This window comes from Vanacampus margaritifer, chromosome 1, assembly GCF_051991255.1.
Source record: "Vanacampus margaritifer isolate UIUO_Vmar chromosome 1, RoL_Vmar_1.0, whole genome shotgun sequence".
NCBI lineage: Eukaryota > Metazoa > Chordata > Actinopteri > Syngnathiformes > Syngnathidae > Vanacampus > Vanacampus margaritifer.
In genome coordinates this window covers 58,775,058-58,788,513 of record NC_135432.1, presented here as the reverse complement: position 1 = coordinate 58,788,513, position 13,456 = coordinate 58,775,058, and the positions used below count along the sequence as shown (strand labels likewise).

Below are 13,456 nucleotides of genomic sequence, written 5' to 3'. Positions count from 1 at the left end.
AAATTGTAGTTTATAGGTTACTGGTGATTGTTTACCTGCCAATCATTTTAAGTGCCTCCTTTTTTTTTTTTTTTTTTTTTTTTTTAAAGAGAATCAAAAGGTTTCGTCCTTACACTGAATGCTATTATTGAGCCGTTCATGATTCCCACTTTGGCTGAAGCTGCAGTTCCAGCGGAAGAAAATCAGCTGCCACCACCATGCTTCACTGTCGGTATGATGTTTTTTCGTGATGAGCAACACATTTTTTGCTCATGTGTTTAGAAGATCTTGGTAAAGTTTGTGGATGCCAAAACCTTCATGTGTCAACAACAACAACAACAAAAAGCCAGGAAAAGCTCAATCAAAAAAAACTTTAGGGGGAGGAGTTTGAATGGAAATACGGTAGGTAATTCGGAACATTGGCTTGTTTCAGGTTTAGGAGGGTGTGCTCACACTCATTATCACAGTTTTTTTTTTTCCCGTCTCAAAAAGCTTTAGAAAAAAGATCAATTAAACTGTGCAAGTTGTAGTTCACTTTGTTTATTTATTTCAACAAGAACAGTGGCATTTCAACGGGTGTGTAGGCTTTTTATTTCCACTGTATGTTAGGTTAGTGACATTTTCTCATATGGCCAACATCAGTAAGATGAGAGGGAGCATAAAAAAAAAAGCATTCAGCAAAAAAATAAATAAAAAAATATTTTAGCATCTAATTAGAATTTTATCTGTATAAAAGCAGTGTGGAAAAACATAAAAATAGAATGTTTCCCAAGAACACCATAAAAATGTGACACATGTAAAGTCTGGGTCACAAAAAAAAATAAAAAATAATTTTAAAATTAATAGCTTGTAATCTCTAAATGTCCTAAGCAGGATTTATGTATTTAAAAAATAATAATAATAAATATAATAATTATATAATAAATAATTCCCAAAATATAGCCAAACAGATATAGATTTTAACACCACTTACACAAAGCTCAGTGCTCAATATGCACACCGCCTCTGACACAACATATTTCCCCTTTTGCCTTCTGCTTTTTTAAATTTATTTTTGTTATGTCCAAATCTGCCTTACAATTGTGTAGTTTATCGCCACCAGTGTGAATGAATGAATAATGAATAAGATATCCATTGTAAAGCGTTTTTGAGTGTCCAGAAAAGCATTATTATTATTGTTTTTATTAATATTATTATGATCATCATGCACAATCTTGTTTGACAGCATAGTCTAACATATAATAATTTCCATTGTTGGTAAATGTCATTCTTCAATCTAGGACACTAAAGTGTAACTTTTTTATTTTTTTTATTTTTATTAAACACTCTTTTAGCTTTGTTGTTGAGAGGGACGCCCTGTAAATTTTGATATTACAAGTTTGCATTTCTGTTGGCTCAATGTTACTGTTTAATGTTATTCATTTATTTTTTAAATGGTGGTTTAATTTAATTTATATTTTATTCTTTATGTTTCTCAGGTTGTTCCAAAAGAGGACTTGTGTTAAGCTTTTTCAATGACTTTGATCGTAGAAGGCATTTGAAGGCTTTCTGTACACTAGAACCTGGCGTATAGTCATACTCCGTGAGGGCGGGGTTATACGGGTTACGAAATGTGACGTGCCCGCAATAAACAAATATAAATTAAACCTCTTTTTAAAAATGTTTTTTCTTATCCTTAAATTGCGTTACGCATACATTTGATTATTTCTGTTGTATTAAAAAAAATATGCATATATGTATGAATATTTCCGTTTTTCCGGCTCTGTAACGTCTCCATACCCCCCACGTTGACGTCATTCGGCTAAAAAAATAAAAACAAAAACAAAAAAAGACAAGCCTTGCAAATGTAAACGCGACATTATCATGACACTGTATTCTTGTAACTGAAAAGCTCCGACGTTCTCACAGTTTCTCGGTCGAGGTAAGAGCATTTTTGGTTCCTCTTTGTGTGCTTTTTCGCCACTTGGTTAAAATGACAAGTACTTGTTGATGCGCTAACCACCCGGAGCTAACGCTAGCTAGCTTGTTAGCTACTGGAAGTTCGCCTCACGGCTGTTATTGTTGTAGTCACCGCTTGTGGATTCAAAATGAAACCAAGCGATATCCAAATAAACCTTCGAGAGCACGAACTCGCTTGACAATATTGCAAATCTTTATTTGCTTATCCTACAAACCTGTCACGTTGTAGCCATGTGACACGTAAAAGTGCAATCCAGATGTTGTGCTTTCTTTTTGATTAGCCCCGTAACAGTCGCCCACTGCCTGACATGCCAAATATCTTTTCAAGCTCAAAAATGTCTCACGCCATGATTTCTTCAGTATGATTTTAGCATCTTAATGACTATTGTGTGTCCCCCCGCTTGTTAGTTTTAAGAGTTTTGCTTTGTATTTGTAATCAACTGAAACCTATGCAGGATTGCATTGTAAAAACAACCACATTTCATGTGTGTAGGTTGTTATGAGTGGCAAACTTTTTTTTTTTTTTTTTTTTTTAGATGTTGAACGGGATTCTCAGCAGTTTTAACATCTACATGACAAGTCATGAAGAGCTGACTGGGTTAAATTTAAACTTGTCTCCAAACTGCCTATTTTTGCATGTTACTCACGTTACACTGGCGATTATTCCATGAGGCTGGTACTTTTTTTTGTTTAACATACACACACGCTGGGACATCTCCTAATCTTAAAAAAGACACACAATATCACTTTTTACCATTTCCCAGTTATGTGTGTGTGTGTGAGCTGTAGAAAAAGTATATTTGAATGTTTTGACGTTGTTTTATTTAATTTGATCTTTAATCAATATGATTGTTTTAATTTTATATTTAATCAATTTAATTGTTTTTTTTTATTTTAAATGCATTTATAATAATCATTAATGGGTAGATATAAAATATGTACATCAAGATCCGCACAACAGCACATTATGTTTATGTTCAAAAAGTTGTTTATTTAATCTTTATATTGACTAATTCATTTGACTTTTTATAGTCTTATAAAAGTTAAATATTTTAAAATAAACTTATATAAATTCAGCATTTTTCCCTCTCTGGGTACTTGTTTTAAATAGTAAAAAAAAAAGAGTAATAAATCAATATCTATATTGTCTAAAGGTGTTAAAAAAATGGATTCCGCAATATATCGCGATATTACAGCGCACAATTCTTGTATCGATCGAAGCCGAATCGATTTTTAAAGATCAATTTTTGATGGAAATATTCAACAAAATGTCTTAATTTGGGTTGGGGTTGCAACTTGTTTGTTAAATACAGTGGCTCACAATTATAAGCTTTTTCGTAGAAATCTTACTACAAGACAAGTACACGTTTACTGATTAGTATTTTCTAAAATTTGAGTAAAAACATTTTTGAGTGTGCAATAATTAACTTATAGATTCAAATCAGGATTAATCGGTATCAAATCGTGATCTATGAATCGTACTAGGCAATTCACACCCCTAATATTGACTGATAATTCAGAAATATTTATATCACAGTGCACTTAAGCCATATTGAACAGCCTTATGTCACTCTATTTAACAACAGCCTCCTTTGAGCCATATTATTTTAATACCCTGGATGTTGGACATTTATTTCATCATCCATCCCGGTCACTTCCTGTTCATCATAATTATGCCCATTAAATCATTACGTCATTGCACACGAAATAGAAATTACACAAATAATCCCCTTTCATCCAAATCCAATCTTGTGGAAGCACGCCATGAATGGAAATGTCGTGCTGCCATTGTGTGAGGAAGCCATGGGTGTAGTAGGCCAGCCCCCCTCATCTAATATTCAGCCTTGAGTAAAAAAAAAAAAAAAAAAAAAAAAGAGGTGGGGGGATGCCGAGCTTGATCCAGGCTGTGTGTGTGTGTTTTGAGAGCAATACTTAAGACCTGGTGTTGGAAAAATCACTTCCACCAAAGGTAAGAGAGAGTCTCGTTTCCTCTTTTATAATCTGCCATATTTGTGCGTAAAGTAGCTTTGATCACTTGTTGGTCGTCTTTGCCGGGGCTTTGTGTCGGGTGACAGGGATGTGATGTTCGTCATCTCCATGTTGCGATGGCAAGGAGTAGAGAGGGCGTGTCAACTGTTGCCGTCTGTCAACAAAGGATTGACAATCTCTATTGTGGGGAAAATAACAAGCAGGTCGAGATGGAGTAAAAAGACACAATAGTCAGTATTTTGACCGCTATTGCTTTTTTGTACTGTCCGCCCAACAACTATATCAGGCAGTATTGACCTGAGCACGAGGATTGTGTTGAAACACCGAGCTGCTTGTATGGAAATCCTCTCCTGAGGCCGCTTTTAGGCATGTGAAGCCAAAGGCTTGTTGTTGGTAACGGGAAACGTGCCATGCCACGATGGAAAAGCCCAACTCGGAACCAACCAGCAGTGTTCTAGAGCGCGCCACCGTCTGACTTTGTGCACCCTGGACCGTGGTCGTCAGCCCCCCAACTCTGATGAATTATTAATGTTTATGGATCATCTGAATCCCTCCTACAATGAGGCGGCCATGTTTAATGGGTTTTTCTTTTGTTCGTTGAAATAAAAGCAGTCGTAATTATTGCTCAGGTTGTTCTTTGGCCTGGTAGTTACGCAAGTGAAAATGAGTGCACGCTGATGTGAATCCAGGGCAAGCTGTGACTACCCCCCCCCCCCCCCCCAAAAAAAAAAAGAGTCTCTTAATTTCTGGACTTGAATTATGGATGCACTATGTCTGCTCCACTTCTTCGTCATCCAGCATTCCTAAAGGTATTTAGGGAGTCTATTTCTTTTTATTTTCGTTTTGAATTGATCAATTGTGATACTTTGTCTCCCGATAGATTATCGATACGCCTACTCAAGTATCGCGATATTTGTAGTTAATATACAGCCACTATAACGGCTCCATTGTTGATTACTTATTGAGCAATTACTTGGCAGGCCACTAGGGGGAGCACCTCATAAGAGTGGTGGGGAAATGTATGGAAGTCTTCAGGCGAAGAAGACTCATGAGTTTATTTTTACTTGTATAAGACATTTTTTATCTGTCCGGCAACTGACTCAGTTTTGCATACGTAGCATTTTAAAACATATTTTATGGTTAGACTTTTTGAAGCACACAATTTCTGAGGAATATTAATATTGATTGGATTGAATATTTAAGTAATTTTATTTATTTACTTTTGCAATGTTACCCCAAAAAATCGTCATAGTTTATAAAATGAAACAATTCACTATGTAAGTGACTAAAAGTGGTCTCTGTTAAGAAGACTTTTGTATAAAAAAAAATAAAAATACACTTAAGTACTCACTGTGAAGAAGACACCATTTTTAATATTTTGTTTCAGTGATGGTACAAAAAAAAAAACGATTTTCTTATTGAAAAAACATAAATTTATGTCTTGAGTAGCTTTATCGTGGATTTATTACCTGAGATAATCGTTATCGTACCCAGAGGTTCCCACGCCTAGTTCTCAGAGGACTTTGACTGAAACGCTGGGATCACGATGACCCTTTCATTCTCATGACCGGATAAATTTTTCATGTCGGGTTCAAGTTTTCTGCATGAACTGGCAGAATCGAGCTAAATGTTCTAATCCTGATCCTCTTTGTGCTATGGTGGAATTAATGACCTTTGCACCCTGTGAACCTGCAAAAATGACTAAAATCTACTTTGTAATTTGCCTTACACAACAAATATTCGTTTTCAAGGTTCACCTTCCTTTGTGGAACCCTTCATTTTATTGAAAGACTGCAGTTAAAGTTGCAAAGCGGTCGAGCCCTCTTGCTTGTCCTCAACTGTTCGTCTACCTGGGACCCACACATAAGCTAATTGACTTTCCTCACCTGCCCCAGCAGTGACCCGGTGTTGACCACTGAGCCATGGATACCACCACCTCCCTGAAGATGACCTCCGTGGCCGTCCAAAGCCTGTTCAGCTACGTGGAGGAGGAGAACCTGGCTGCCGTCAAAGCACACTTGGACAAGTTCAAAGACGTTGACAGCAGGAGCGATGTAAGTTGCAACATCAACCTTCTCGTTTGGTTATTTCATTCATGGATAAATATGGCTTCCACTGGAGACCAGCGCTACAGGAAATAGTTTGGTTGAATATATTGCTCTTAATCCATTAAGGCCTAAAGTGCCTGCCAAAACATGCCTCTAAAACCTCTAAATGGGTGACTTTAGAATCATTCCCCAAAACCTGAAGTTTTCCTGGAAATTCAACAATATTGTCAATGCCTACTAAATAATTTATAGCTCAGCTCCTCAAGCAGATAGAACATAATTCCCAAACCATTTCCCTGTCGCACCTGCGGGTATATTTACGGGTATATTTACTAGTGGTGTGCCAAAAAAATCGATTCTCATAAGAATCACGATTCTCATTTAGTACGATTCAGGATCGATTTTAAATGTCCCAAAATCCATTTTATTTAAAATATTTTATACTGTCTTGCCTTTGTCTGTGTGTGCCTTTATTTGGAGCGCTGTTCATGTTGTACCCGGTTTGGCCACTGAGGGGCAGTGTGGTTCCACGCGGTCTAATACACTGTTAAGTTGTAGCCACATTAGAGAGAAGAAGGAAAAAGTCACGATCAAGTTATTCCAATAAAAGTTGTTTTTTTTTCCCAGCGTGGAGACGTTCTTTTGAGTGATAAGTGCCAGTAGTAGCGCACTAATTAGCATTAGCGAGTCAGACTGGAGTAATTCAAAACAATTCCTTGCACATCTATAGATTGAAGCAAAAATCATTGTCAATCAAATCATTTTGAATCGAAAATCGTTCTTAATCGAAAATCCCCAAACCCAAAAAATCGGAATCGAATCGAATCGTGAGACATTCAAAGATTCCCACCCCTAATATTTACCCTCACCACTGGAGCGCAGTTTTAATAACCTCGGGGAATCAAGTGGTAATTATTCGTCGCCCATTCTGTGACAAAGCCGTTGAAATTTTCAACATCCTCATTGTCTGCAAACATATTTCTGACCAATGTGTCACTTTCGACTGTTTCAGATTCCTCCCGCACCGTTGTAAATCGCCGTCAATTATTTCAAAACTCCCAGGAATCTGCTTCAGTCAGCCACGAATGCTCAAATAAAATTCCAAAACATGCTACGAGGCCCACGTCACCCTCTCGTGTATATTCTGATGCATAAGAGACCAAGACTTGGTCAAAACAAGACAAAATGACGTATCCGCTCTCCCGGCTTTAAAGGGAGAAGAGCGCTGGGGAGCTCCCGCCTCTAGTGGTAGAAACTCGGTAATGCGCTCCCGGCATTAATGCGTTAAATGGCAACAGATTTCTATTTTTGTAGCCCAATTAAAAATAATTGCCTATAAGCTTTTGAGATGTAAGTTTAATTCTTACCATGACCACGCTCACAATTCAAATGAATCACTCATATCTCAAATCATTTTTCTCCATTTAAATGAATGGGAAAGCATTATCTTGAGCTCCTTGTTTGTCTTATTTCAGAACGGGCAGACTCCTCTTATGGTGGCAGCCGAGCAGGGCAATCTTGAGATCGCGCAGGAGCTCATCAAGAGAGGAGCCAACGTTAACTGCGATGATGTTGTAAGCTTGCACATGCATTCACACAGCCTTGAAATGAATTGAAAGCGTCCCGGAGAAGGTGGGACATCGGACTGAAGACATCAGTGGGAAATATACACAATATATATACACTGCACCTTTCATTAACGTTAGCTCATGTCGCATGTCGGTTCTGAACAACACAGAGCTAAGCAAGACATTTATTCAGCTTGGCATGGCGCCGGATGGCGGTTACCGTGGTAACAGTGCGCGTCTTTGCACAGGACTGCTGGACAGCGCTGATGTCAGCATCCAAGGAAGGCCACATCCAGGTGGTGGGAGAATTGCTGGATAATGATGCTAACATGGAACACAGAGACATGGTGAGTATATTCACACCAATAAATGATGTGAAAACTAATACAAGTTTAGTCAGTGTGAAGTAGTTATAGCAAGTGGAAATTGACACTATGAGATTGCCAAAACAAGAATAAACAAGACATTTGGTCAAGTCAATCTCAATAGTATGACAACTTTTAAATGTAGCAAACCTTCATGTCTTGACTTGCATGTTGACTAAACGTAAAGATCCATTACCTAGAAAATGAGATTACTCCTTCCAGTAGTACTGTGATGGCTCCTTTCGTTTAGTAATCTCATTAATAGACCTCTAATGTTATCGATAGGAGTTAGTGACTTAAAGGAAGGGACATAATGAGAGTCATTACCGTGCAGCACAGTGCTATTATTCAGTGTTTCCCACCGATTTGAAATCTACTTGGGTGGCCCGCCCAAGTATTGACACGATGTGGGAAACACTGTACAAAAAAAAAAAAGCACAAAAACAACACTGTGGTGCTACTGTTGCCTTGGTACAATGTGTGTCACTCCATTCTATAAATAGCGCATTGTCTTGAGTCCCCACACGGCACTACAAAGGTTGTTTTTATTTTATCGTGGAGGAAATGAACTGAAGCCAGTTTTATCATCCAAACATGTTATTGCCTACTTTTTCTATGTTTAAACAAATGGTGTGTGTGTGCTTGTGTGTCTTGCAATTAGGGAGGTTGGACTGCTCTTATGTGGGCCGCTTATAAAGGTCGTACAGATGTGGCACAACTGCTGCTGAACAAAGGAGCTAATCCTAACATCACTGGTCAGGTACTAAGACTGCATACACTCTTCTACATTGATTCATCATTGGAATGTTATTTTTTACATATGTATTTATGAGCTAATGATGGTGCAGGTAAGAGTTTTTAAAATGTATTTCGACATATTTGAACCGGAATGGATAATCATTTTGAAATAGAATTCCCATCAACTCTTTGACTGCCAAACGTTTTCAGAAACGGGATGTCGCCAGTGCCAGCCGATTTAAGCATTTTGACTGATCGTTCAAGGTCCACAGAAAATGTTGTGTTTGGACTATGGAAACACACATACTAGCAAATGAAAGATTGAACTCTCATCTTTCATCAGAAAAAAGTTTGTTTCTACCTTATTCCGTTCTTCAGTAATCAACAATAGGAAATGGTTAGTTTCACCGAAATGCTCTGTTTTGAAACAAAAAGCAGAGAAAAAGAGCTTTTTGTGAAACGATGTTATTTCATGCACTCTAGTGAATTCTACACTTCTTTTTGTCCATGAATGATGCCACAAACACCTAAATAGTGCTTTACTTCTGTAAAACGCTTTCACCAACAATGAAAAAGTGTTTTTAGATTGCAAAATACGTTTATTTCCATTCAACTGTGTAACAATTTGACGAAACAATTTCGCAAACTATTTACAAATGTGTGCAACTGTGGTACTATTTACAATTATGTGGATGTTTCAAATACAGTTTTTCTTTTTGTAACGCTCTCCTGCGTGCAAGGAGACGCAGCAGGATTTGCACAACAGATTACTTTCACTTTCGATTGTCCGTTTCCCGTGCAGACGTTACACTTTCTTGTCGGCCTTTTTTTCCGGGGAATAGCAAGTAGCAGACTGTACCCACTACTCCGATGAATATGCATTGGACTCGGGGCACTCTTCGTCGTCCGATTGAACGTCCGCCTGAGCGTGCTCCGCGTTTTCCGGTGTTAGCATCGCTAGCCCGTGAACCTTTATGACGTCGTCATAGCCGCCGCGTCAGCGCTTCCAACTTCAGCGTCAACCTCGGAGTCACCATCATCATCATCGATGATGATCATCGTCGTCATCAATGTGCTCTTTAGCGTTGGTCGATGCCTTTCGTCTTTGAAAAAAATTCCCAAGTGTGAGCTGCTTGCAACCGCCATTGTTTGCTTTAGCTCCGCCTCACGTCTTCTACTGCCGCGTCAACGCTTCCAACCTCGGAGTCACCATCATCATCATCGATGATGATCATCGTCGTCATCAATGTGCTCTTTAGCGTTGGTCGATGCTTTTCATCTTTGAAAAAAAATGCTCGAGCGTGAGCTGCTTGCAACCGGTCGCCATGTTCTCTTCTCTTCCCTTCCCCAGCCATTGTCCCCTCTAGCTCCGCCTCACGTCTTCTACTGACGCCTACCCAATCTTGTCAAAAGAGAGTCGTCGCTGCCCTCTAGGGGCCAAAAATAGTCATTAGGCTCACTAGACCTGCTTGAAACTTTCACCACAGCTGGGCAAGGCTTTACTCCACCCGTTTCAAAAAAAAAAATATAAAACAATAAAAATGGGTGGACGTCTTTTAACGTCTTTGGCGCTCCTCCGTAGGTTTTTGCAGAACGTCATTTAACGTCTTTGGCAGTAAAAGAGTTAAGTTCTTTCTATCAATAAAAAGGTGTCGAATGGATTGACGTCATCCCTGTGGTCTTTCCCAACAGTATAGCGTCTATCCCATAATTTGGGCGGCGGGTCGAGGACATGCTGAGATTGTCCATCTCCTGCTGCAGCACGGAGCTAAAGTCAACTGCTCGGACAAGGTAGCGTCCCACCGCCAAGACAGAAATGATGCACTTTTGTTAGCAATAATGCATGTAAATCTGACGTATATTTTTGTAGAACGATTCAATCATTTCTGCATTAGTACTGTATAATAATTTCTCCAATGTTTCAGTAACGCTTCAATTTGTTCTCACTTTACAGTATGGCACCACCCCATTGATCTGGGCTGCCAGGAAAGGTCACTACGACAGTGTGATGCACCTTCTGGCCAACGGAGCCGATGTAGACCAGGAAGGAGCCGTAAGCAGATTATATATATCACATGACCGCTCATTTAGGACTGAATTATGGCTGACTTCAAAAGTTCAAATGTCAGTTCGTATTGCGCATACAGGTGCAATGTAAGACTACTTAGCTACAGCAAGTTCTATTTGTGGGTCTTTGGTTTTCATATATTAAGTCATTCACTCCCAGCCATTTTCACCGAAGCAACCCCCCTTCGCTCCTGGCTGTTTTACTGGATTTTGACTGATTTTGCAAGGCCCACAGAATATTGTGTTCTAATGTTATAAAAACATGGCCCCTACCAAAAGAAAATTTTGAGTCTCTTCTTTCATCAGGAAAAAAAAGTATATTTCTATCTGTTTCTGTTTTGCAGCAATTAGCAATAGAATATAGCTAAGTTTCATTATTATCCACAATTTTTTTTAAACACTGGTTAAAACAGCTTTTTTTGCAACATGGCCCTGGTTGATCTCTTATACTGTGCTGCCACCAGATGGCCGTTTTTTGTAACAACTACCATTGCTTTAAGCGTTCTCTTCAGTTTAGCGCATAGGTGTCAAACTGCGGTCTTCGAGGGCCACAGTCCTGCAGGTTTTGGAGGTTTCCCGCTTCCAACACAAACTGATTTCAATCAGCAGGATCGTTATCAGGCTTATGCAGAACTTGCTGATGAGCTGATCATATATCAGCTGTATTGGAGAATGAAAACATCCAAAACCTGCAGGACTGTGGCCCTCCAAGACTGGAGTTTGACACCTATGGTTTAGAGGCTGCATCAAAGCCTTCTGTATGCTCTAGCATAATATAAAAAACAAAACAAAAAAACGTATAAATATGTTTTTGGGACCATGGCAATACTTAAAATAGAACCTTTTTATACGTTTTTGGGCGCCAATGAGTTAAACGATCATATGACAGTTAATGCCAAGTCTTTCTAATTTGCAAACATCCTGATTACAGCTCGTGTATCCGATTTCTTTTTCAGAACTCCATGACCGCTCTGATCGTGGCAGTGAAAGGCGGCTACACGGAAGTCGTCAAGGAGCTGCTGAAGAGGAACCCCAACGTTAACATGACCGACAAGGATGGCAACACAGCCCTGGCCATCGCCGCCAAGGAGGGACACACGGAAATTGTGCAGGACCTGCTGGATGCCGGCACTTATGTGAACATACCAGACAGGGTGAGAGACCCATTGGTGATTTTTCAGATGTCCACATGAGAAAACAAATGCAATTCCCTTCACACTGTTTCCTCCCTCCAGAGTGGCGAGACCATGCTGATTGGCGCAGTGAGGGGGGGTCATGTGGAAATAGTGCGAGCTCTGCTGAACAAATATGCAGATATTGATGTCAGGGGCCAGGTAGGAGATCCTTTCCTCATCTTTGTTGATCTTTACCAGCAAGCAGGAGGCCCACTGGTGTTCATTGTAACACAATAGTCTTTGCTTTGCTCTGTTGTTGTTTAATTTGAAATCAGATCCACGGCTCAGAGTTTATGCAAATATTTGGGCTTCAAAACATTTTTGGAGATATGCTATATCGCTGCAAGCTAACTTTTGACCATTTTTGAGACCGAAGATAATTCAACACTAGTGCGCTTTTTGTGTGGCGGTTTCCAGTTGTAAATTTAATCTCAATGTGTTTCCCCACATCAGGACGGAAAGACTGCTCTCTACTGGGCAGTGGAGAAAGGTAATGCCACCATGGTGAGAGACATCCTGCAGTGTAACCCCGATACAGAGAGTTGCACCAAGGTATGACATTCCGCAGCTACATAGCCATGTAATGACGTTTTTCTCAGAAATGATCCTCTAAAAAAAAATACATTGTGTATCGTGTCATTTTAGGAGGGCGAAACCCCGCTTATCAAAGCCACGAAAATGAGGAACATAGATATCGTCGAGCTGCTGCTGGATAAAGGAGCAAAGGTGTCAGCTGTGGACAAGGTCAGGAATTTTAACCCGTGTAGTCATTTTGTCATCTTGACCTAATTTGACCTCCTTTTGACCGAACAGAAAGGCGACACACCCCTCCACATCGCTATCAGGGGGAGGAGCCGAAAGCTGGCCGAGCTGCTGCTGAGGAACCCTAAAGATGGCCGCCTCCTGTACCGCCCAAACAAGGCCGGAGAGACGCCATACAACATCGATTGCACCCACCAGAAAAGCATCCTCACGCAAATATTTGGCGCCAGTATGACCATTTTGATTGTTGTTGTTCAGGATTCATTGAAAATATTGTTTCATTGTTTTAAAATTTCTTTTTTTACCTGTCCTTCAGAACACCTCTCCCCAACCGAATCAGACGGTGACATGTTGGGTTACGACTTATACAGCAGCGCTCTCGCAGACATTCTCAGCGAGCCCACCATGCAACCACCCATCTGCGTTGGTTTGTACGCACAGTGGGGCAGTGGTAAATCTTTTCTTCTCAAGAAACTGGAAGGTAGGTTCTTCTCATACAGCATCCGAAATCTCCAATTCAGAAAGTATTTCAAGTATGTTAATAGGACTCCTCCTATCTTCTCTCCTCGTCCCTCAGATGAAATGAAGACGTTTGCGGGGCAACAGATCGAGCCGCTGTTCCAGTTCTCCTGGCTGGTGGTGTTCCTCACCCTCCTGCTGTGTGGCTCGGTTGCTGTGATACTGGGTTTTACCGTCGATCACAAACTGGCCATCGCCGTTTCTCTCAGCTTCCTTGCTTTGATTTACATCTTCTTTGGTAAGACTTGGGACAGACCTGCTCCATTCTTTCAATCATTGGGACTATA

General features: G+C 39.9%; 1 protein-coding gene across 4 annotated transcripts in view; it reads left to right on the top strand.

Annotated features, from left to right (window-relative positions):
* The first annotated feature begins 85 nt into the window (after window positions 1–85).
* The window catches only part of kidins220a (kinase D-interacting substrate 220a), a 55,360-nt gene continuing 41,989 nt past the window's right edge, over window positions 86–13,456 (top strand). For all 4 annotated transcript variants that reach the window (XM_077557360.1, XM_077557351.1, XM_077557342.1 and 1 more), the window contains exons 1-14: window positions 86–1,900; window positions 5,823–5,981; window positions 7,451–7,549; window positions 7,792–7,890; window positions 8,570–8,668; window positions 10,339–10,437; window positions 10,601–10,699; window positions 11,670–11,867; window positions 11,949–12,047; window positions 12,342–12,440; window positions 12,534–12,632; window positions 12,702–12,879; window positions 12,967–13,131; window positions 13,228–13,407. In XM_077557360.1, the coding sequence (XP_077413486.1) occupies window positions 5,850–5,981; window positions 7,451–7,549; window positions 7,792–7,890; window positions 8,570–8,668; window positions 10,339–10,437; window positions 10,601–10,699; window positions 11,670–11,867; window positions 11,949–12,047; window positions 12,342–12,440; window positions 12,534–12,632; window positions 12,702–12,879; window positions 12,967–13,131; window positions 13,228–13,407 (1,645 nt within the window). In that variant the 5' untranslated portion in view covers window positions 86–1,900; window positions 5,823–5,849. The remainder of the gene's footprint in view (window positions 1,901–5,822; window positions 5,982–7,450; window positions 7,550–7,791; window positions 7,891–8,569; window positions 8,669–10,338; window positions 10,438–10,600; window positions 10,700–11,669; window positions 11,868–11,948; window positions 12,048–12,341; window positions 12,441–12,533; window positions 12,633–12,701; window positions 12,880–12,966; window positions 13,132–13,227; window positions 13,408–13,456) is intronic.